Below are 25,443 nucleotides of genomic sequence, written 5' to 3'. Positions count from 1 at the left end.
GCCAAGTAGCAAACATCTTCCTGGTGAGGGAAAACAAGGCTGAAGGTGAGAGTGTAGCATGACTTCACACGAGGACCTCCTGCCGCTACTGGGACACAGTTTCGGTACTGGTTTCTGAATAGAAAAGAAAGAGAGAGAAAAACACACTACTAAGTGGCTTTCATGCCTGCCTTCAAAATCAGGAAAGTAAGATTTTTTTTTTTTTTTTAAAAAAAGAAGGTAGAGTGTAAAAGCTTTGGAGGAGAGCATAGGGAAAGTTCTGTGGAGATTCTCAGTCGTGGCTGTCCCAAAGTTGCTTTTTTCAAAAGGCAACTGGACATTCTCGGTTGGTTTGTTTTTCCTTGAAAGACATTTCACTTCTCATCCAAGAAGCTTCTTCATTCCGAACTGAAGAAGCTTCTTGGATGAGAAGAGAAATGTCTTCAAGGGAAAACAAACCAACAAACAAGAAAAGTCCAGTTGCTTTTTGAAAAGCACCTTTGGGAGATTGGGGGGGGGAAACAATTGTTCTTGTTATTTTTCCAGGAAGGTGACAAGGTGATAAAATCACTTCTGGCAGTGCAGAAAGGTGAGGACCTCCCCATGCTTATCCATTGTAGACTACATGGCATAGTGGGATTGGTGGGAAGGGAATCTCCCCTCATGCCCTCTACTCATTGAGTCAAACTCTACCTTCAAGGCTTCCTTATTCTAGATGGAGGCAGGTTCATGCAAAGAAAAGCAAAGGAGTTTAGCCGCTATTGAGGCCGCTATTGAGGCCGCTATGCTTTGGAAGCTTGTCCAAAGCATACAGAAAAATTCAACTCATGGGGTCACTGGAATTTGGTTTCTCTCTTCCAAACTGTGTCCCTTAATGTGTTGGGCATATTCTACGCCACACATTTGAGGGGTTCTCCTCAGGAAAAGCTTCAGTGCATCCTTTCTTAAATCCATCCTTTAGATTTGTGCCTTGTAGGAGGTCAATAAGGTTGGGGTGTGTGTGTGTGTGTGTGTGTGTGTTTCTGATCCTTTTAAAAATATTGATATGACGTGTGGGAAGAGTGGCATTCTGGTGGCCACTATTCAGTGTCTCTACAACCCCCTGGGGCATTCTGTTAGCTATAAATATTCTGGAAAGCCCTACTGACATCAGCCACAAAAAGATTCTTCAGGCCTTTAGGCTGATAGGCCTTTAACATTTGGGTGCGGGTTTTTTTTTGGGGGGGGGGGTTCTATAACATTCTATAACATTCTGGATGGACTGAATATGTAGAACAATATGGAGGAAATAAATATGGTGGATATCATCTTTTCCACGATTTATTTAGGCAGAGCAGCTGGACACCCATCTCGCTGAGATATTTTTTTTCCTTCCAGAATGTCTGACTTTCCTCAGCCATGTATTCTTCAGTGCCATGGAAATTTACCTTGGCAAGGAACACTTCACCCCTAGTCACTGCTATCACTAATAAAGTTTCTGAAGGACACAGTAGATTCTATAAGGAACTGAAGTTGGTGACACCTGTCTCTCCCATCAGATAAAACTGTTTGTGGCACAAGTGACAGGTGGACAACAGTTTCAAGGCCAAGAAAAGAGTAGCTCAAGGCAAAGCGACTTGGAAAAGGGGTAGGTCCAGATTTGAAACAAGCAAAGGTATACGATAGTTTTCTTGTGAGCTGTTATATGCAGAACTCATTCATATGCAGGGCTTCCTAATTCTGTGCAATAAAATTACTCATTACATTTTCTAATAAAATTTGATTTGATAATTAACATTCTGATAACTTTTTGAGACAGAAAGAGTTGGAAGAGAGGGGATTTTATCACCGAGCCTGGTGGTAAATGACAGGTTCCTCCTGAAGTCGGAGCTGAAAAGAGCGATTAAAACATGTCAAATATTTCAGTGAACAGAATACTGTAAGTCAGAACACAGATTATCCCTGAGTATCTGTGCCTCTCACATTTCCTTTCTCAGTTGTGTCCTCAGACAGAAAAGATAAAATGCACACCAGAATTCTCTTTCTACAACCAACTTTTTCTTTCTTCCTTTATTGGCACTTTTTTTAAACAGACACAAATTTCAAGGCTGATGGTGAAAGATTTCCCATTAGGTGTGATGAAGAGCTAATTCACGCATTTCAAAGAGACGATATCATAGCAAATTGCATTCCTGAGGACATTCTAGACAATAATTTCCCCCGCCTAGCACCAATTATCCCACTGCTGACATGTCCTGTTCTGAAGTGCCCTGTGGATTTTCTCCCTTCCATTTTTGGATTGATGCTATTCTCGTTGCTACATCAAAATGCAAATAAATAAATCAAATAATAATAATGCAAGAGATCCTGTTTGAATTTCCAAAATATACACATCATTGATTTTTCAGGTGGATGGTCTAGTTAGATTTTATTCAAGAAGTGGCAGTAAATTTCTAAATTATGTGGATGCGCACATGCACACAAACACACACACTTCTATATACATATTGGTATGATGGGTAATCTAGAGAAATGAAGGATTAGGGGGTGACATGAAAGCAGTGTTCCCATATTTGAGGGGCTGTGACAACGAAGAGGGGGGCAACCTATTCTCCAAATCACCTGAAGGCAGGACAAGAAGCAATGGATGGAAAGTAAACAAGGAGAGAAGCAAGCTGGACCTAAGGAGAAATTTCAATAAGTGAGAACAATTAATTAGTGGAACAACTTGCCTTAAGAAGTTGTGGTTGCTCCATCACTGGAGGCTTTTAAGAAGAGACTGCACAGTCTCTAGTTTGAAATGCTTGAGCAGGGGGTTGGGATAGAAGACCTCCAAGGTCCCTTCCAACTCTTTTATTCTGTATTTGCACTGTACCTCTTAAAGCTTGTCTCAAAATCAAAATGCAGAGAATGCTAATCACATTGATAAAATAATTCCCATATGGACAAAAGCCTCCTCCATTGTTTAACATAGGTAGCAAGAAAGAAACAAGACACAGATCAAGCAGATCTCTATCTGTGTGTGCCTTCAAGTCAGAATTTGACTCCTGCTGACTACCTGGACAAGTCCCTGCAGTTTTCTTGGTAAGGTTTTTAGAAGTGGCTTGCCATTGCCTCTTTCCTAGGGCTGAGAGAGAGTGAATGGCCCAAGGTCACCCAGCAGGCTTTCTGCCTAAAGCAGGTGTATAACTCACAGTCTTCTTTAATCACTATGCCAAACTCCAAACCAGTCTAGCAAATGTTGAAGAATTTCAATGCAGTGCTGTGCATTGGGCATATTTGAGGTTTTGTACCTATAAGTCATCATGAGTGAGTTGGGTGGCCATATATATTTCTTAAAGAAATCATACACCAACACATACACACAACCAGCCTGATTCGTTGGTCATAAATTTCTGACCTCGGTTGAATTTACTTCTATTCTTGGCAGCAAGTCAAGAATCTGAGAGCACTTTTGTTGACCAACAAATGTTATTATAAGGCATAAGCTTTCCTGAGCTGTTAATAACATTTGTTATTGAAAAGATCTAGCAATTTCTTGATATTTTTCTTTCTCACAAACTGAGATGGTTCTTGTGCTAAAATGTCTTTCAAAACTTGGGAAACCTTTCCCTCTGAGGAATTTTTTTTTTAAAAAGATAACCATGCAAAAAAACCATGCAATTAACATCCAGATGCAGTACAGTGGCCAGGGCTACATAGTCACTTTATAATTGTCAAATCCCAAAGTTAGATCTTTCTCCTTCAAACCTTCCATCCTCCTCCTATCCCATCTGGCATTATCCTGTAATTAATAATCAGCCTAATTATTATTGTTGCTATTATCATCACTTACTGTGGCAGAATGTTTTTTCATGTTGAAAGGGCTTTACAGACATTATCCAATGACTCCTCCCCTCTCCCTTCCTTGGCTAAGTTAGACAAACCAGAAGTACAGAGGCTGTGACTCTTTCAAGCAAGAACTCAGTTTAAAACAACCCAGCACAACTCCTAGATACCCTTGGCTGGTCTGGAAGAAGCTAAACCAATTTGATGGCTCAGCAGTTACAGATGCTGAGCTTGTCAGCTGCAAAGCTGACAGCCAGGGTCAAGATTCAAGGACCGCATGAACAGGTAAGCTCCTGTTACTTGTCCCAGCTCCTGCCAACCTAGCAATTCGAAAGCATGCAAACAAGAGTAGATAAACAGGTACCACTTCGGTGGGAAGGTAAGAGCATTCCCTGGCCTTGACATATAATCATGCTGGCCACAGGACAATGAAAATGTCTTCAGACAACACTAAGAAATGGAAATGAACACCACCCCATAAAGTCGGACATAGCAATAGCACTTAGACTTATATACCGCTTCACAGTGATTTACAGCCCTCTCTAAATGGTTTACAGAGTCAGTATCTTGTCCCCAAATAATCTGCATTCTCATTTTACCAACCTCAGAAGGATGGAAGGCTGAGTCAACCTTGAGCCGGTGAGAATCGAACTGCTGGCGGTCAGCAGAATTAGCCTGCAGTACTGCATTTTGACCACTGCGCCACCACAGCACATGACCGGATAGTGGAAATCCTTACCTCTTTACCTGACTTAAATGGCAGACCCTGTGAAGAATCCATTTATATCACATTCATAAATGTATGTTTAAAACATTATCCCCCCTATGGATTCTGCCATCTCCCGAGGAAGGAGGAGCGTATGTGGATTCAGCCTGCCTTAGGTTATTTCAAAGACCAAGGAAAATCTTTTGAACTGGGGGAACAAAAGGGAGGGTTAGAGAAGAAGGCATCTGGCCTGTGTCTTCATTTAAATCTATAGAGGAAGAAGGCAATAACCATAAAGATTCGAAGTTCCTTTTTTCCCAGGAAAGGGATGACACGAAGTAAAATGATGGGGGCTGACCAAATGGGGTTGAGGGAAGGGGGGTTGAACTGGGAATCCTTTATAAAGTTTCAATTTGTAAAACAATACTAAGTCCTGTCTTGTATTTCCACAACCAAGCATGTCCTAGTAAAAATTCCTTTTGGATTAGAACTGACTCCAAGATTTTTTGTTTTCCTAAGACGTGGATTGGGGTGGGTCCTGACAGCCTTACTGTATGAAAGTCAGCTTTGCCCAATTAAGGAGAGCCCTCTTGTAATCATATGTGGGAATGACTTTGTCGGGAGTCAGGAGAAAGAGCAGCAATCTAGCAACTTTCAGACAAAGGAATTTCAGCCCATAGAAGAAAAAGGGATAATAATATCAAAGAGAAGACCCTCTCTAGTTTTATCAAAAGTAAAGGAAGAGACGGGAGAATTTTCAGACTTGCAAAATTCTCTTATTTTAACTGTCAACGCTGTAACAATGGATGTTCCTGCTCTGACAACTGATGGAAATTGCAGCCATTTTTGCTTTGATTTTAACATGCTTTTTCACCTATTTAGAAATCAGGTGTAGAAGCGGGGGCGGTGTGCGTGTGTGTGTGTGTGTGTGTGTGTGTGCAAATGCTTGAGCTCAGCTAGCCATAATAATAATGCTACTCCGTGGGAACTCAAGGACACAAACTGATAACGTTTTGGCGGGCTGAGGAGCTGGGGAGAAAGCCCGCACTTCAGGATAATTGGAGAATGTGATTAATGACTGCTTCCTGGGGGTGGCAATTGCAATTTGCTACTTTGTATCTGGGGGAAGAGAAGCTAGTTTTGAGTTGAACTATGTAGTGCCGATACTTTGTTTCCTGAATAAAACGTTCTTTGAGGAAGAATTCTTGCCTTGAAGTTCTTTTGATGGGTTTCATCTATCGGAACCATGACATTAACCTTACAATAAAGGTAGTATTAGTACTCATGGTTTGTGCTTCTTATCTGGACTACCTCAAAGCCCTGATACCTGCAGAAGTTGTAACTTATTTCTTCTTACACACTAATTTTATAAGGACTCCTAAGTATAATATACAGTATATGCCCATTGATTTTCCAGGCATTCACATTTATTCCATTTTCAATATCTATTGTCCAGTAAGGATCATGTTAAATTATCTAAATATTGTAATATTGCCCGTAGAATCTGGGTTGAGATCGCTGCATAATATTAATATTTTTTACTGCAGGTCATAGTTTTTAGCGATTACAGTATGCCATTTTTTTCTTTTTTTTCTAAGTTTTGATCTTAGGTGGCAATAATAAAAAAACATGAATTTACACTGAGGATTAGATTGATTTTTTTAAAAAAAAATTGGAACAAGGCAAAGGCAATCCTAATTTTGCAATGTGGTCAGGTCAATTTGAGGAAAAAAATCTTTGCTTTCAACTGGAATCAATGGCAGAGGTCAACTTTTCAGATGCCCACCTCCCTTCCCCCCCTTCCTAACCCTAACCCTACCCCCCCTACCCCCCCCCCAAAAAAAAATCACCATCCATTTAGCCAAACCTCAAGCCATCCACTTTCCCCCTGCTCAGAGGAAGTTACACCAGAGACTGGAAAAGACTGGTGGAATTCTGTATCTGGATATTGCCGCACGTCTTCAGTGCCAATCTTGGTGCAATCAATGCAAACATTTGCCAGGAGAACAAAACTGCAAATCAGATCATTTTATAAAGGCTACCATGATCGTTTTTCTGGAGGTGAAATTCTTTCCTGCAAGCATCTGTCACTCGGCACAGGGGGAGAAAAACTGAATTGTGCTGTAACCAAGACCCTTTTGACAGTAACGTTTTTAATCATCTCAGTAACATAAAAACATCGCTCTGGAGAGGAGAAAGGAAGACGGCACACGACCAGGGCTGTGACTGTCACATCTGTCTTGGTGAGTGAACTGTCCATGCTTCTCCATGCCAAGCAAAATGGATATGAGTAACTATTAGAGTGTATGCACTACACAGACTAATGCAGAAGAGAAACACTGGTGTATTTCAAAGGTTTTCCCATCATAAACAAAGCCAGCACTGATCACAGAATCTGCCTCTGTTGACCATCTGCCTTGAATCTCTGCACCAGACCCAACCTTGGCCTGAGCGTGATGGGCTCACTCCAAATTCAAGGATGCAACAGGAATAACCTTCTTCAAAGCTGGTTGCGGTTCAGCATACGTTTCAGCTTTAAGCCGACTCATTTTTGAACCCACATTTCTGCATTGTGTGGAATCAGGATCATGCAATCTCTTGAATTGCAAAGGGCTAACAGAGTTAGTTTATGCAAAAATCAGTCGCCACCCAAAATCACGAGAAAGGCTTCTTACCAGAAAATTGTCCATCTATATCCCTAGGGTTTATATTCATTGATAATAACTGTGGACAGGAGTCTGTCACAGCTGGACCCCATACCTTCAACCCTGAGCATGCAAAGTACATGTCCCCCAATGCTGAAAAGTACATGTCCCCCCAGGCCTCCTTAAAGTCCAAAGCACGCTTGATTCAAAACTATACAGCAGTGCCCAAGAAAGAGTACCCTGAACGCAATGAATTATTTTTATTTTCATACTCTTAAAGAGAAATTTTGCTTGTGGCAAGCTTGCTTTCTTATTTGCTTACGTATGGGGCCTCACTTGAAAATGTTTTACATAGCTGACTGCAGGAATAACAAATTATGCAACCAACACCCCAGCTAAAGGGCCCACATATTATGCAACATATGCGCGCATTCCTTTAGAATACATAACTATATAAAATGTCTGGACCGATAAAGCATTGTGTGATTACACTTCAAGTTATGACATTAGACATTCACTTCTGATCAGATACGTCTCAAGCTACTGCTGCAAGTTAAAGGTGGTTAATCAGCTGAAAGGTCATGATTTTAAAAGAAAGAATATGAGAAAAGGGTAGAATATTATTTGTCCCCATGTGGTGTGGGGGAAGAAGTCACAGATGCTTCTTCTAACCTGAATTGAATTCTTTTATTAAGCTGCCCAATGAGATCATTGTTATTTTTGTCCTCCAATCCCTACTTTTCTATTATTCTGTTCTATTCTTCTATTTCTATTTTGTACTCCATGCCAAGCTTCTGGTTTCCATGTATATAGTTCTCTGCCAATCTGATCTACTGATCTACTCAGTGGGGCAGTAATACCATCAATCAAGGTATTGAGTGGTGCTTGTACAAAATAAAGATTTCTTTGAGTTGAAATTAAATGATAAGGACTTCATCCATCATTTCTTGTAGTTGTGTTGTGGCAATGCAGACATGGTTTGTCCTTAATTCTTTTTTCTGAATTTTTACTGTAGCCTACAGCTTTGGCATCCCCTGGAAGTTTCCCATCCAAGTTCTAACCAATAACTCCAAGTTACTTATCCAAAATCAACCAAGGTTGGATAGATTTTGCCATTTGAACTATGGTAAATGAACAATTATTTATTCATCTACATCAGAGGTCCCCAACCTTTTGGGTACCAGGGACTGGTTCCATGGAGAGAGGTTTGTCCGCAGACCAGAGGATGCGTGGTTTTGTGTACTACCTGCATCTCACAGATGGGGCTTTGCTTGTTTGTGCGGACCAGTTGCTGGCATGCCACGGCCCGGTACTGGTGCACAGACTGGGGGTTGGGGACCCCTGATCTACATCATATTTAGAAACTGCCCATCTTCTTCATAGAGTGACTCTGGGCAGCACCCAAGGATTAGAGAGAGCATTATGAAATCACAACCATTTGACAACTTTGTATCAGTGTTAAGTTCGAAGGCCACTCATCTTATTCCAAGATGGAAGACATTTACTATATAAATCCTTCCTTTCCCCTCCCTAGGATTTCTCCTGAAATAACAAAATTTAGTTGAATTATAATTCAGATTATAATGACCGGGTTCCAAGAGCCCAGTAATATCCTGTTTGTAGTAATGTTTTGCAAAAAGTGCCACCTGTATGGATTTCAGATACCATCTTCAACTTCAGCTGTGCATTGTAAAGTATTCTAATTATGTATTACACCAAGCTGTTTGAAGTGTTTTACATTACCTCAGCAATCTTCATTGAAAATTGTATTATGATTAGATCAGAATTAATACCTGCATGTTACAACAAGAGAAAGGGAGGTATGACTGAGAGGTATCAATTGGGTTCAGACATAATATTAACAGCATCTCTTCTCATTTTCTTTCTGACATTGATCTTCTCTGCCTCTCCATTTACCAACTGTTGCAGACTGTTCCTACCAGGAGACTTGCAGTGAGATTCTGATATCGGGTCAATATCTGCATAAAATGAGATCAAAGGTCATGGATCTCAAGGCTCTCCCGACCTACATCCATTTTTCTTCTAATTAATATCCAGAAGCCTCTTCAGGAATAAAAGTTGGAACTTATTTTCCTTCAATATTCACCTACTCTACAGGGATTTACCCTTTAGACCTGAAGAAGAGGATTGAGAGAGATAAAATGATTACACAGCCTAGGGCAGGGGTAGGCAACCTCGGCTCTTTTATGACTCATGGACTTCAACTCCCAGAATTCCTGAGCCAGCTGGAGTCATAAAAGAGCTGAGGTTGCCTACCCCTGGCCTAGGGGAAGCAAAATGCCTAGGAAGGAGTTTCAGAACACTGAGGACTGAATCCTGTTGTCCTCAAAAAGAGGGTAGTGAATATTTTGGATAGGCTTTCAAGATTCTGCAATTAGACTCTGCAAATGAGAGACTCAGTGGTGGCTGTTTCTCAACATTTGCAAGGAGAAGGAGATTTTGAGTTAAGTCTTGACCCATGGCAACTGACTGGACAAGTCCTCCAATTTTATTTTTTTTATTATTATTTTTTTTATCCCATTTATATCCCGCCCTTCTCCGAAGACTCAGGGAGGCTTACAATCTAAGAAGCACAAATCAATGTGCTTAGCAATAGCCTTCATTCTATGTATATGCCTGCTTATTAGGGCTTTCACCCCCCCTCCCCAAGCGGCATTATTACAAAGTCAGCTTATTGCCCCCAACAATCTGGGTCCTCATTTTACCTACCTCGGAAGGATGGAAGGCTGAGTCAACCTTGAGCCTGGTGGGACTCGAACCTGCACTAATTGCAGGCAGCTGGTTTTCTTAGCAAGGTTTCAAAAGAGATTTTCATTGCCATCTTCCTAGGGCTGAAAGAGAAGGACTGGCCCGAGGTCATCTAGCTGACTTTGTGACTAAGGCGAAACTAGAACTCACAGTCTCCTGGTTTCTAGCCTACAGCAAATGACTGGCCTACCTACCAAATAGCTGATGCCATCTCCTTTCTTTGGCGTAGGATGCACAAAAATCAACTCTGAGCAGGGACTAGAAGACATGCTTCCCCTCAAGAAAAACTTCAACAACTGGGGATATCTGAAATGTTAAGCTGCTGAAGCAACTTCAGTTAAAATGGTGGATTTAAGAATTAACTGGAGAATGCACACTTACTATTGTTATGACTTCTCCCCACATTTCTCCCTCCCGCCAAGAATTTCACAGAAATGAGTAAAGTGAGAGATTTTGCAAATGTTCAGCAAATCTGATTTGTTGTTGTTGTTTTAGACGGGGGAGGAGTATAGGTGGCAACATTTGGGCCCCATAATACTTGCTATAACCTTCAGAATACAAGAAATTCAGAATTCAAGAAATATTATGGTATAAGAAGAGCAATAGATTTGAGGTGCCAGGTAGATTTTGGAACAATTAAAATTCAGGAACATAAATTCAGTGACAGATTTGTAACTGTTCAGTGCACTATGGAATTAAATTCACTCTATTTCCCATCCAGGAAAAATGAAATGGGGAGAACCCCATTCCAACATCTGCAACCAGGTTACAATTAAGAACTTAATTGTACTTCCATAATTTAATTGCACCAGTCAGCGGTGATTTAACCATGGCATAATAACAGCCTTCTTAATGTCATTATGGCAGTAATCAAACTCTATATGCTTGCATCTGTTCACAGACCTATGGTAGAAACAGCTCTATTCGTGCTAAGACAAACTGGAGGTAAAAGAATTACAGATCCCTTGAAGGACCACATTATTTGAAGGATTGTCTTTTCCCAGTTACATCTACCTGACTACTAGAGAGGGAAGGCAGAATAGGTTATGGATCCTTTCTCTTAAAGAAGTCTATCTAGTTGGACCAAGAAGAAAGGTCTTCTCCATGGTGATCCATTCTGTATGGAACATCACCCCCAAGGAGCTAAGAATGGCCCACACCTTGATACACTTTTGAAAGGCCCTGAAGACATGGTTTTGCCTGAGAACCTGGGGACCTCAGGGTGATGCAGGGTCAATCAAGTGGATTGTTTGATTGTTGCTGACAAGAGTTTATCAGGTTTTAGACTTATTGGGTTTTACTTCTGTAAGCAGTTCAGAATCATTGTGAGTTGGGCAGCCACCTAAATTACAGTAGTGGCCAAATTTGTGAAACCTTTTGGGAAAAGTGCATTTTTGAGGTTTGACAGCTAATAACACTTTTTTTGGAGTAGTACCATCAAATTACATATCAATGGAAAGGTAATTTAATCAAGAATGTAATGCAACAAACTTTGTTCAATTATCGGTACTGTATTCTATGAAAAATGGACTCCAGAAGATGGTAGAGGCAACTGGACTTTCTCATCCAAGCAGCTTCTTCAGGTCTTGAAAAAATTTCTTGGGGGGAAAAAACACCTTTGAGACAATCCTACAATCCTCTGTTGCATGTTTGCAAAGTAGGTTTGGAGAATTTTAGTTTGGGGAAGTGCTAGGAAATTGCAAAACTACTTTCCTGGGCCTGAGGTCCTTCAAACGTTTGGGGACTATGTTTGCCGAGAAGGTTGAGTTGTTAGTCTCAAACACATCAGCTATTGTTTTCCAAAGCCCTAAAATAGGTAAGCATACAATGAAGTTAGTAGCATCAATAGACAGAAGTACGTGGAACAAATATAATTAGCAGGGATCTCAAATGTCACATAAAAGAATAGTAGACACTTACTTGTAATAACTGATATCATAGCCCACCCGAATCCAGTGAGGTCTGCCCAGCAAAGCTTCCTTCACTGAATACATGACTGGTTGCATACCTACACAAAGAAAAGGAGTTTGGGAGGGGAGGAAGAGAGATATGATATGATTTCCACTGCAGTGGAATGGGAATAGCCGTTTTACTTATGGCATGTTTAGGGATGAAGACAGAAATAATATTTTTATGCAACAAGGACTATCTGATGCTCCTCCGCTGTTGACAATCTGAAGTGTTCTGCAATTTCAAAGCAAAGTCTTTTTGTGCCAATCCTAGAGTGTATGACCTTGATTGACCTGACCTCCTCTGATGTCATCAAGAATGTTTCCAGATGCCTCTGAATGGTTTTCCATTTGGAGGAAAGGAAAAAAAAAACAGTTGTGTAATACCTTTTGATGGCTGATCCGATAATTTGATTAGTTCTGTGCATCAGTTGTTCAACCCGCCCAACTGGAATTGCCCCAGTGTTATATATGAGGCTACAAGCTCTCCTTTCATTTTATTTCTGTTTTCAACTTTTCTTGAACCCAACTTTCCTTGAACTGCCATTTCTCTGCTTGATAATACATCAAAGGATGCATTATTGGAGTCTGTGCCCCAGCCCCAAATTGCTTTGATTTTATAAAACTGCCATTCCCAGTTCTGACCTGCTTCTGTTCAGCAGGAAAGCCTCAGGAGAGGATAACTGCCTTGCACAAGACTTCCAATCATAGAGAAGGACATTTGGTCAAGCAAAACTTCAAATGCTTTTCAGATTTCAGAAGTCAGAGCACACATATCTGCAACTGTATGTCTCCCATCTTTCCAAAATTTTGTAATTTTGGACATGGAGCCTCCTTCCTTCAGGATCTGGTGGCAGAAGGGGCAATAATAATTCTCACAGAGAATTTTCTCTGCTCTCCCCAAATTATAAGATCCAGGAAGCCATAATGAAAATTGGATAGGTTTGAAAAGAGGCTCCGGTTGTCATTTATGCAGCTTATATTATTAAAGTAAGTATTAAGAATTCTGTTGCAATAAAACTGGTATTATGTGATTTCAAAGTTCCACTGCAATTGAGGGCATTGTCTTTCAGGAGTTTAATTCTAGCAGTTAAAACCAAGTTTCCACATGGCAAAACCCTCAATTTCCCTTTCTATGCCTCCCCTGTTACCAATATTTGAGACACGTGTGGATTTGAGTCTTCTGACTTCTTTTGCCTTCAAGTCATAGTTAACTTCTGTTATATCCATGGTCATGTCCCTCAAGTTTTCTTGGCAATATTTTCAGAAATAGTTTGCCCTTGCCTTCTTCTTTCTAGGGCTGAGAGTGAGTGATTGGCCCAAGATCACTCAGCTGGCTTCATGCCCAAGGCAGAACTAGAACTCACAGTCTCCCAATTTCTAGTCTGAGGCCTTGAACCACTTCACCAAACTGATTCCCCTTTGCTTCTCTTACGTTACATATTTTGGATGACAGCATGCAATTAGAAGTAATAAAGTCCTTCTAAACCACCCACTGGTGTCTTCCATCCTTATTCACAAATACCAATTTACTCCAACTTCACAAACATTCTTCCATTTTCTCTCCCCGTCCTCATTTGTCTTATGCCCAGAGAAAGAAAACAGATAGTTTTCAATTTATTCTACCAAAGAATGAGATTTGGTGCTGATTTTTAATTTATCACTTAGATGTCAAAGTTACCTGCACAAGAAGGGGAAGGCTTGGAATTCCATGCAACTAGACACCAGTATGGAAACTATTTCAGTACCCAGTAAAAAGGTGAAATACAAGAGCCCTTGAGAATCCATGTTTTAAGGGCTTGTTCACCTGACTTTCCCAAAAAGGGCCTAACCATGGACAGTGGGCCAACCCCTCCCTCAATATGACTACTCTTACCATAATTAAACTGGCTGTTTGGCTTGTCACAGTTGATAACATTGAAGTGGTATGGAATGGCAGACTTCATGGCACTGACCTCAAAGTAGAACCATTGATTGTATTGGGAGTTGTTGATGTCAGGATTGAGGATCAAATCATATTCATACCTGGATCACAAAGCACAACAGCATCTGAAACATCCACGAGCTACAAAACAGGTTTGTTTGAGAGCAGAATCCATTGGCAGAATCCATTGAATATTATTATTCCATATTAGAACATATTAGGACATATAAGAGTCATGATATATAGCTACCCAAGAAGAACAGAACAGAACAGAAAAAGAACAGAACAGAACAGAACAGAACAGAATAGAATAGGAGACTGTAGAATAGAATAGAATAGAATAGAATAGAATAGAATAGAATAGAATAGAATAGAATAGAATAGAATAGAATAGAATAGAATAGAATAGAATAGAAATATAATTAGAATAAAATAATAGAATAGAATAGAATAGAATAGAATAGAATAGAATAGAATAGAATAGAATAGAATAGAATAGAATAGAATAGAATAGAATAGAATAGAATAGAATAGAATAGAATAGAATAGAATAGAATAGAATAGAATAGAAAGGGACCTTGGAGGTCTTCTAGTCCAGTCCCCTGCTCAAGCACTACAGAGAACAGTAGAAACATAGAGACCTAGTCATCTGGCATGCACTGGGAACTTGATATACCACAGGACTCTGCAGTCTGTTGATGTAAGATACTTATTAAGATATATAGTGGTTTGGCCCAATTGTTGGACCTCCAACCACACAGGGCTAGGCAAACACCTGCAGCTGCAAACATCTGTCTCTCTCCAGTACCAGTACTTTGACTTGAGAGTGAGAATGATCAGTTCAGTAGTCTAGTAATAGTCATTTCTGTCTACTGAAAACAACTTTTCTTAGTAACCGCGCTGTGAAGATATTCCCCTACTAATACGATGGATTTCCAAAAAAGTTAAACATTATGGTTTATAATGTTTGCATTCCATCATGGTCTCTAAGCCTAATCTTTCCCAAGATGGCCTGGAAACACCTTAGATACACTGCTGGCCCTATTTGTCATACTTACTCCCGCACTTGGATGGCTTTGCGGAGATTCCCAGATTCAAATTTGGAAAAGAATTTTAAGCAGTTTTGTTGATCTGACTGTAAAGAACTGAAACAAAAGGCAACACAATTAGTGCAAAGTTGACTGGGAAATAGCTAGACCTGTTAACCACTGAAGAAGTTAGCAGAAAGCATTGGGACTCAACAGAAACAGAGGTAGTTCATAATCATTAGGTTCCCCACAGGTTTCTGATTGTATTTACATCCTTCCTTTTTGCTGAGAGAGCAAGGTAGTTTATATAGAGATCACAGTGCATTTAACTCAGGGGTCTTCAAACTTGGCCCTTTTATGACTTGTGGACTTCAACTCCCAGAATTCCTCAGCCAGAAAGCCTGGCTGAGGAATTCTGGGAGTTGAAGCCCGCAAGTCATAAAAGGGCCAAGTTTAAAGACCCCTGATTTAACTCTATATCCACAATCCCATGAGGAAGTCTGGGCTGATAGAAAATTACTCCCAAAACTAACAGCAAGATTTTCACGTGGATCAATACTTGAACCTGGTTCCTCCAGTTCACTACACCACCTTGGTTTTGTCTTCATTCTGTCTGCCGAAGAGGACCCTCCAGGGAAGATTTTATGAATGTGCAGAGGGGGAGGAAAGATGGCAAAAGTCCATGATTTGCTAACAATGGCCTCAACTACCATAACAAAAATTTACTTACCCAGAGCTGTCTAAATCAAAGACAACTCGCTTGATTATATCAGCTGGTTGGACCACACGGCGGATGTCTTCAAATATTTTGGCTCTGTGGTAAGGAAAAAAGGGTTGATGTGGGGGTGAAGAACATGCCCAGAAGGAAACTTCTTGTTGGGATTGCTACCTTTTTCTTTCACTCTGGTCCTGTAGAATAGAGGTCTCCAAACTTGGCAACTTTATGTCTTATGGATTTCAACGCCCAGAATTCCCCAGCCAGCTGGCTGAGGAATTCTGAGAGTTGAAGTCTACAAGTCTTAAAATTGCCAAGTTTGAAGACTCCTGGTATAAAACATGGGGAAGTATGTTGCAGCATGAAGTAGTCCTAACTCGACAGTCCTGTCCTATGCCTGAACACTTTAATCCATCCCCCAATTTAGATTTGCTCCACTCCTTATTGAGTTGTGGGGAGATGTGTTCCCCAAAGGCATCACAGTGATTTCTGTTTTTCCCATGGCTCCAGCTACACTTCCATTGGCCAGTGTTGCCTCGATATATAATTAGTGAGAGTGGTGCTTGCTATTTCCCCCATTGACCCCTTGCCATCTTCCTATCTCTATCTCTTTACTCTAGGTTTAGAAGTAGAGGGAGAGAAACTTACTTTTGGATGCCATATCTCCTTGGCTGTAAAGGCTGGCTGTAAGTAGGGGGTTGATGACCCCAGAGATCTGGGAATGCTAGTACTCTGTAGTCTGGAATGGAGCGGGTGCAGTTAGCCCTCGCCATAAAGTACCTAGGTTTGTGGAAAGGGATATTCCCAGGGTGCTTCTCCAAAACTTTTGTGACCATTTCAGAAGTTTCTATTCTCTCCTGGCAGCCAGGTCCACAGGAATTCATATGCTGGAACTGGGATGTCTGCCTGTTCTGCAATCCCTCTTGGGCTGTATGACTACTGGAGATTGTGCCTTTTCTGAAAGAAGGTTTTGATTCACCGAAAGTTCTTTTTCCAGGTTCTTGAGGTGTCTGGTTTTTCCCCTCTCTGTGTACTGGCCTCTCTAAAGTCCTCTGGATCTGCTTTTCTTCTTCGATACTTTGGTCCCCTTCTCTACGTTTGAGCTGGCACGTCAGGGAAATAGCACATGGAATGACACGGAGGCAAGAACTGGTCAGGGTCCCAGGGATGTCCACCGAATTCAGCTCATCTTTACGCTCCATTTCTTTTTCCTTCAACTAGGAGGAAAAACAGACAACCAACCATTGTGGATCATTGCATACAGCAGCTTTCTGGATGGACTGAAAAGTCAAAACCCCAGAAGGTTCTCACCTGAAAGTTATATTGAAGTTCAGGACACATGACTGTATACTGATTCAGCTCCGATTCCGGTCGGTCCAGCTCTGGCCTTGATAGGAGCTTGTTAATATCCTTCTCCAGATCATCATCCTTTCAAAACAAGAATGAAAAATAGGGAAGAATCCCTCTCATTGAATTTACCTTCGCCCATAGTCTTGGCTGAAGCCTACTTCCATTATATTCCATATACTGCCACCCCAACTATAACCAGTACAATAGGTAAGGAATGTCCCAGGCTATTCCCGAATGATAGCTCCTGACTTCCTAGACTATGGACTGTGCTTCTTGAGCACAGACGTATTCCCCAACATCTGTAGGCCCCAATTCTTGGACTGCACTTAAGTATTTATTTATTTATTTATTTAATTCAATTTATATACCGCCCTTTTCCCGAAGGACTCAGGGCGGTTTACAGGGCAAAATTAAAACAATACAATATAAAAATTAAAATAAAATTAAATCAATAGCCCCAAAATTTAAAATTAGAATTTAAAAACCTTAAAACCCCTCAGTCCAGGCCAGCTAACTCAAAAAGCCAGGTTTTTAGGTCCCGGCGAAACGAACGAAGGTCGGGGGCGATCCGGAGTTCCACCAGCAATTGATTCCATAGGGCAGGCATGCCCACAGAGAATGCCCTCCCCCTGGGGATCGCCCGCCAGCATTCCCTGACCGGCGGGACCCTGAGGAGGCCCTTCCTGTGGGAGCGCACAGGACGATGGGGAGTTGATGCTGGCAGCAGGTGCTCCCTGAGATAATCCGGACCCATGCCATTTAGGGCTTTATAGGTCATCACCAGGACCTTGAATCACTCTTTTGAGGGAGAAGGGGAGGAAGAAAGAAATACATAATCATTTCACCATGTATTTTGACAATAACAGGAGGACATATCTATCCACAATTATGAAAAATAAGAAGCTAACCAACCATAAAACAGATAACCTACTGGTTGGCAATTTAACTTTGCATACATCTAAAAGCCAACCATCAGGACCTCTAGTTCAACATTACTTATAGGACAAGGCTAGATATTTCTATAACAGAGTAAGATTTTTTTCTCATAAATAGCAAGATGATGACCGTAACTATTTCAATGCATACAATACCCCCCTTTTGTTCCACCATGGATTTTGCACTAACATATGGTTAGACCCTGGTTTTCTCCTATCCAGACAAGAGTCAGACTTAAAACCAACTTATTGCAAATAGAGCAGTTATTATAATGTTCCGTCAGACTTTGGCCTGATCTGAATCTTGCTTAGAAAAGCAGTTTTATGGCTGATTGGGGCTTTGAATCTCTTAGAATATCTGGCAGACATTCAGAAAGGACGAAGCATCTCTGCTGATATCTCCTCCAATCTCTCATCTATTAAAAGTCCAATGAATTAAGGCATGGCTATCAAACACTTGGCAGCTGGCTAGGAAACAAGGTTACTTACTTCCTCTTTATTTTCAGCATCTTCATTCTCACAGTCTTTCTCAGTCCCTTCCTCAGCGTCTTCATCAAAATAATCTGCAAAGCAAAGGCAACGAAGCCAAGAATCAACAATCAAACTGTCCAAAGAAGTGAGCTGTTTCCCACATGGGTGACTCGGACACTGATAGCATCCACAACACACACAAAAATAAGTCTCATCAAAGGAGAAACAATATATGCATATATTTGAAACGAAGAACAAAAAAGCAATATGCAAAACAAGACAATTTCACCAAAACCCACAAGCACACACGTGAGGGTAATTTGCATGCATCTTAAATAAAATTTGCTGTCTGCTCAACTATTTTTTAAATCTTTTATTCAGATGACATCATTGCAGGAAGTTATTACCAATCCTGCATGTTATTTTTTTTTGTCTTGGTTTATGGTGTGGAGCTTCAACCATCCTGCCAAACTATATCAAGAGATGTTCTATACATCAACTCCCACCATGCTGTATGAGTTTCTTAAATCTCCTCTTAAGTTGTCCTCCTCTTCCCAGTCAGCAGGCATACTGGTCATGAGAGGAAACCATCCCTCAAGACAATACGATCATCAAATTAGTAAAACACTTACGAAATAACACGCAAGTTTTTGCAGTTCCAAAAAATGATTTAACTACTTCATTCCATCTTCCCTTCTTGGTTGGAATTTTAATTTTCCCTGCCGCCTTCATCCCCACCCCACTTCTCCATCAGCAAGCATGTTGAGTGCGTGCAATCTTTATTGGCTTTACTGAGAGAGGAGAATATTTGTAGCTGAAAGTTGAGATGAGGGATCCGAGGTGGTCTCTGAGCTTGGTGGTTTTGTTGCAGACATTTCTTTACCCAAGATCATCAGCGCACTGATGTCGTTTCCTAGTTTGGTAATGAAATGTCTGCAAGGAAACAACCAAAATCAGAGAGCACCAAGGACCCCTGATTTATTGGCCTTGTTTGGCATATTCTTCTTATGGAGATATTTTGCCTCCCATGGAAGTTTATTCTTCTGCAAACATCTACATTAAAGTGTGCTGCTATCTCTTCATGGGAGCATGTTTACACTACAAGGCAGATCAACCCTCACAGCCTGCATATTTTCTTTTTCTTCTTGGGACTTTGGAACAACTTACCTTCAGGTCTGGGAAGTGAAAGTTCTGTTTTCCCAGGAATGGGAAAAGAATAGGAACTGCTAATCGCAGCTGAAGGAAAGGGCATCTTTGGATAGGTTTTCCTGAGGATCTGAGTTACTGTATTGACGATAGGGTCCAGAGTCTTGCTAAACAGGCTGCCCTAAACAAGAGCAAAAATGAACATTCAGATCATCATTTCCCCTCTGGCTCAGATAGCTCCACTGACAAAGAATCCAGCTTGATGCAAGGGACTTACTCTGTTACCTTAATCATAGTAAATGTGATTATTTCCCATGTGTCTAATAACTACTCTTTTCTATCAAATTAACAGTTACAACTTGGCAGCCCTTGTTAAAAGGGATCTTGAAGGCCACATGAGTGGTTTTCAGGAGCACAAGCAACACAATTGTGCTACTGGTTTATTTGTTGATAAATAGATGTTTAGGGCTGTGAAGCATAATGTGTTCACTTTGCAGAGTGCCTGTATTCCAGGGGGGATTGACAGTTTTTTTGCTCAAAACAAATGGGATGAAAAACCAATCACATTCTTATGTAGATGGTCATCACACAGCTTAGCAAGAAAGATATATGATGGCTGAGCTGTTCTCTTTTCTTCTCTCTAGAGACCCCAATGTGTGAGCTAGCAACAAAAATTCCAATGCTACAAAAAGCTATACTTTTTTTTTAAGTGTTCTGATGATAGAGGTCATTTGGCTCTTGGGATAAAAATCTTTTAATTTCTTGGAAGTACTGAGGAGGTGCTTATCTTAAAATCACACCGTAACTATCCTTTCAGGGTCCCCTTCATGTAGATTTTCTTTTCCAGCTTCAGAGTTTGGAATTAACTCAGCTTGTTTGTGAAATGGAACCAACAGAATAAAGATGCAGTTTGCTAGTGTGACCAACCAAGATTGTGCCTATTGCTTTATCCCTCAATCCAAAGTAGTCCGAGATGCAAAATCCATAACAGGATTAAATATTTTAAGATTAACAAAAAAAAAGCACTGAGGTCAAATGCATATTTTCAAACCTCCCTCTATTTCTAAATGGAGTTGGAGAGAATTTTGTTTGCTTTGCATTTTTGAGCGAACAGATCTCATTCGTATCTTTGGGACAATTATGCGTTTCAGAACAGTTACACTTCTCACTGGTCTGAATTTGGTGATACGGTGTTAAGGAAAGCTGCACAGGAGAATATGTAGGTTTGAGGACATTGCATATAAAATGGACATTGGATAAAAAAAATTGAAATAAATGTGAAATTCACACTTTAAAAAAAAATGCTTACAGATGCAGAACTGAGATAGAAAAGATTGAATGAATTACTTGTCCATAATTCTAACAGGAAATGTTACATGATTTGGGAAGTATTCTTTTTACTCGTACCTTAAAACTGGATTAGTTAATAAGGAAAATAAGACACAGCCCGTGAAGATATTGCTGACTACAAACTAATTTCTCTATTCAAGTTATACCTTATGTTAATTTACATCCACAATTTCCAAAAGACAAGGGAGGTTAGGAATAAATTAGAGTGCTTATACTTTATGGAGGATAGATCTCTCTTTCAAGGACTTTTAAACGTTCAGCTTGAGGGTGATTTTTTAAAGACTAAAGACTACCTAATCCAAGTCTAATTGTAAGAGCAAGAGATCATAAATATAAACATCAATATTTCACCCTTGGCTGTGAGTTTCTTTTGATCACAGTCCTTCCAAATTTGGTATTTCTACTTAAATGAAAATAAACATGCAAAATCATTACATAATAATTACACTTCATTTTCCATGGGGTATACCTGTTTTTAAGTGATGTTATTCATGTTATTTGGGGCAATTTTTAAGTGGTCATTATGGACCAAGTCTAAAGAAGATAAATCGTATGGAATGCCTTGGCAACTACAACATCCTAACTCATTAAAGCCACATCATGCGCCTTGGAATGTTGACTGAATATATATTGTAAATCAGTTTATCACTAAGGCAGAGAATTTTAACCATAGCCTGTAAGCCACAGTTTAATTACAGTTAATTCACCTAAAGGTGGTCCGTCTTTCAAACTGAACCTAATTTGGGGCTCCACTACTGTTATTGACCTGTCAGGGACAATCTCTTGAAGCAACCATTAACCAATAGCAGACAATATTGGTAACTCAGAGTTGAACTGTGTGGCTCAAAGAGCACCAAGGACCCCCCTATTAACCCCAATAATTCAAGCAAGATTCTCTACTTTTCCACTGTTTTCACCATCTATGAACAAATAGAGAGAAGGATTAATTGGGGTCATTAAAGGGAACGAGGACAATCTAGCTTTCCTCCATAGTGTGTGGCTCCAGCCCAATAGGAAAAAAAAAGGTGTCCCAATATATTTAGGTGAAAAGAAGCTCAGTGCAAGCAGGAGTCAAGCCAAGGCAACAAGAGTGGAAGAAGTGGGTCTACTGGCAGGGTGATTAACCATCATTTGGTACCATTGGAAGGCTCGACCTCAACTTTGTTCACCAAAGCACCAGAGGGCAGAAACAATGGTTGGAAACTGATCAAAGAGAGAAGCAACCTGGAATTAAGGAGAAATTCCTGACAGTGAGAACAATCAACAAGTGGAACAGCTTGTCTCCAGGAAATGTGGGCACTCCATCACTGGAGATTTTTAAGAAGAGACTGGACATTCACCTGTCTGGGAGGGTATAGGTTCTCCTGCTTGAGCAGAGGGCTGGACTAGAAAACCCCCAGGTTCCCTTCCAGCTCTATTCTCTATTCTATCTCCAAGGCTGAGCTAAACTCAAAATGTTACACAAACGTGGTCACTGAAAGTTTGCTTACCTGAGTTGTTCTGAAAAGGATCTCCATGCCATGAACAAGAAGGAAACTTTCTCTCCCAGAGCGGACATTGGTGACATGCTTGAGACAAAGCAAAAGCCCCCTCCGGATTAGAATGTAGTTATTTGAAGTGTCTCGATGATGCCAATCTTGATATAACCGGAGCAACTGACAAACGTAGCCTCTGTGTACAGCTCGGCGACTGTTGGACTCTGAAAGCAAAGAGCCAACTGATTGAGCAGCTACAGGAAATATCTACAGTTCAATTATTAGACACAAATGGGGAAACGTTGGTTCACCGAAAAGATGAAAGGAAAGTTAGCTGACTCGTCCATCCAGAAACAACAGAAGCTTGAGCAAAATCAAATGCAAAGGAACTATTCAGGATGTTGGGTTTCCCTTCTCAGGTGAACTTTTAAAACAGGAGAGAGTAACTTGCCTCTTGCATCCTTTCCTTTCCTTTGGGAAGTTGTGTTTTGTCTTCCACAGCTGGCTGAATTTGGATGGTAAACTAGGATCTATGAATAGATTCTGTTGTATTTGATGGACCAGAATCGGTGTGCGTGAGCTTGTGGTACTAAGTGTGTGTCATTGGGCTACGTAGGGATGACCTATGGGAAACTGAGCCCAGAGATGCAATTTGAGGAACGGTCAAATAAGAGACAGCATAACCCGAAACTAGATAGTAGGTGGGGCAAGAAACTCAGAACAGACCCTCCCTGATTTCTTGAGAGTAAAGGAGATGGGTAGAGAATTGTACTTTTGGACTTGCAATATTCTGTTAATTTTCCAAGCGTCCAGAAGATCCTGGTCAATGGCAGTGATAGCTTGTGAGCAGAACAAAGAGACGAAGAAGGCCCTTGCTTGCTTTGCAAATACTTTGATTGTTATTGTGAGCTGCCCAGAGTTGGGTTTTAAGATGGATAGGCATACAAATCTTGTAAATAAATAAATAAGGTTCATGTGAAAGTTAGCAAGACTATAGGACTGCTGTTTCGGTGCACACAAGGTTGTGAAATGGTAAATGATAGGAGAAAAAAAATGTCAAAAATGTCCTACATTTAGCAGTACTGAAAGCACCAGAATATGTTTGTGCTGGAGTACACAGACCTTTTCACAAAAGCAAGGTGGGTTTGGCTAAACCTATCTTCATAAAATTGCCTGTTGAAATTCTGCAGTTCGTATAAGTTGACCAAATGCCTTAACTGACAACATACCAGAGATCTCCGCTAGGCCTCAAACAAAGACAGCTGCATTACAGAAACATCCTGACCTTATAAGTATCCTTTGTTGTTGTTATTATTGTTAAAGGTCAAACTCATCAAAAGTTGTCAGGAAAGGAGTAATCAAAGAGACTAGTGAGCAAACACATTTGAATAGCAATCAGGAACAGCCTTTCTGTCTGCCTGGCATCTCTTATAGGTGTCCTCTACTATTCTAGTCTCCAAATGACAATATCAGATTGACTCACAGTTGCTAATAAAACTCTTGTGTCATTGAAGGAACATGTTGTGTGCAAACTCCATTTATCAAACCTTGGTTTGCTTCAAAGATAGCCACCAATGCTTATGACAAAATTATCTGCCAAGATTTGTGATCTTCATGAATAATTCCTCTTCCCCATCTTGTAAAAGAATTCTAGAACCAACCTCTCTTTTTCACTTGGCTCACTCAAGAGGTTTTAATTGACTGGATGCTTGGCCTTCAGACATTTGTTATCTATCTTATTCTGATTTTCAATCATGTTGTACAAGTGCTATCATTCCACTGCTATAATTTGGGTATGGTTTATCAGCTGTTTTGGGAACATGCCATGGGGAACAGCGCACAGAAATGTTTTTAAATAATTAGACTGTTTCATAGTGAAAGATAAGAGGTGACCCATAAAGGCAAAGTTTGTAAAACATTCAATATTCCTCTTATATGGTATTAAGAAAATAATCATTATATGAAGGAATCCAGCTAGGATTATGCTTGGCTTGATACAAGAGCAACACAATCTACGGCTCAAAACTACTAATGCTGCAACACTGGGAGTTTTTAAGAAGAGACTGGACAGCCATTTGTCTGAAATGGTATAGGGTTTCCTGCCTGAGCAGGGGGTTGGACTAGATGACCTCCAAGGTCTCTTTCAACTTTTTTATTGTTGTTGTTGTGGTTATCGAGTTGAATTATGGAGTTCTCGGTGCTCTCTTAACTGGGTTGTTTGTTAACAGACATTTCATTACCCAACATTGTCCTAATTAATGAAACATCTGCAAGCAAACAACAAAGTTTATCACTACTTTACTACATCTCCTATCTCTTATTTTATTTGCAAAACTACATGCAGTTTTGCTCTGATCAAAGCATTTACTTCCCAGTGGTGAGTCAATGGGAATAGTCAGAAGGCAAAGTGCTTTATCACAGAGCACAGAGCTAACCTGTACAATTAACTTCTTTGAACATTCATAATGGCTACCAAGTTTAAGAGAGTTTTGATGAATGTATGAAAAAGGCTATTAATAGTTATTCACTACAATGTCTCTACATAAGCTAAGTTCACACCTTTATTGCTTATTCAATAAAGCATGGGTAAACCAAACAATGGCTTAGTAATATGTCCTATCTCAGAAGTGATCAGTCTGTTAATACCTAAGCTGAGAAACAGAAGCAGAAGTATGTCATTGAGCCAATGCTCAGAATGTGAATTTCTTAAAGACATTTGACTGGCCACTATGGAAACAGGATGCTAGTTTGGATGCATCTTTTGATTAATACAATAAGACTCTTCTTACATCCTTTGTAAAATGTCCATTTAGCTAGGATTTATACAGGAGGCAGCATTTGCAATAAAAGCAAAATATGAAATGGGTTAAAATGGGAAAAAATATACTTTTGATCAAATATTGTCAATTGTTATTTGGTGCAAAGGCTTCAAAGTGACATTTCCATCTTTTCATACAGTTGTCATTTTGATGTCCTGAATCTCATTCAATTGTTCTCTCCAGAAGAAAAACAAATAAAGCAAAACAATGTCCACAAAAAATGTTATTGTTAAAGTTTTGAGCTGATCTTCTTATCAATCCTAGTTTAACTCAATATGTTCAATATGTGTGTATATTAGAATAGAAAAATCTGACTGAGAAAGGATAAAATGGGACCTGAACTACACATTTGAAGAACTGGACTACTGCTGTTTA

The 25,443-nt window shown here is 40.2% G+C and overlaps 1 protein-coding gene across 1 annotated transcript in view; it reads right to left on the bottom strand.

Annotated features, from left to right (window-relative positions):
- AGBL1 (AGBL carboxypeptidase 1) overlaps positions 1–25,443 on the bottom strand; it is a gene marked incomplete at both ends in the record, with an annotated part of 353,471 nt that overhangs the window by 266,220 nt on the left and 61,808 nt on the right. Inside the window, 10 exons of the mRNA XM_081337616.1 lie at positions 1–114; positions 11,827–11,914; positions 13,732–13,880; positions 14,838–14,924; positions 15,538–15,621; positions 16,171–16,733; positions 16,834–16,950; positions 18,297–18,370; positions 19,446–19,605; positions 22,265–22,473. The exon at positions 1–114 is cut by the window's left edge and continues 34 nt beyond it. Of these exons, the coding sequence (XP_081193742.1) occupies positions 1–114; positions 11,827–11,914; positions 13,732–13,880; positions 14,838–14,924; positions 15,538–15,621; positions 16,171–16,733; positions 16,834–16,950; positions 18,297–18,370; positions 19,446–19,605; positions 22,265–22,473 (1,645 nt within the window). The remainder of the gene's footprint in view (positions 115–11,826; positions 11,915–13,731; positions 13,881–14,837; positions 14,925–15,537; positions 15,622–16,170; positions 16,734–16,833; positions 16,951–18,296; positions 18,371–19,445; positions 19,606–22,264; positions 22,474–25,443) is intronic.

The sequence above is a fragment of the Vipera berus genome (assembly GCF_964194415.1).
Source record: "Vipera berus genome assembly, chromosome: 12".
Lineage (NCBI taxonomy): Eukaryota > Metazoa > Chordata > Lepidosauria > Squamata > Viperidae > Vipera > Vipera berus.
The sequence above is the reverse complement of the archived record's forward strand: the minus strand, read 5'-3'. Positions and strand labels throughout refer to the sequence as shown.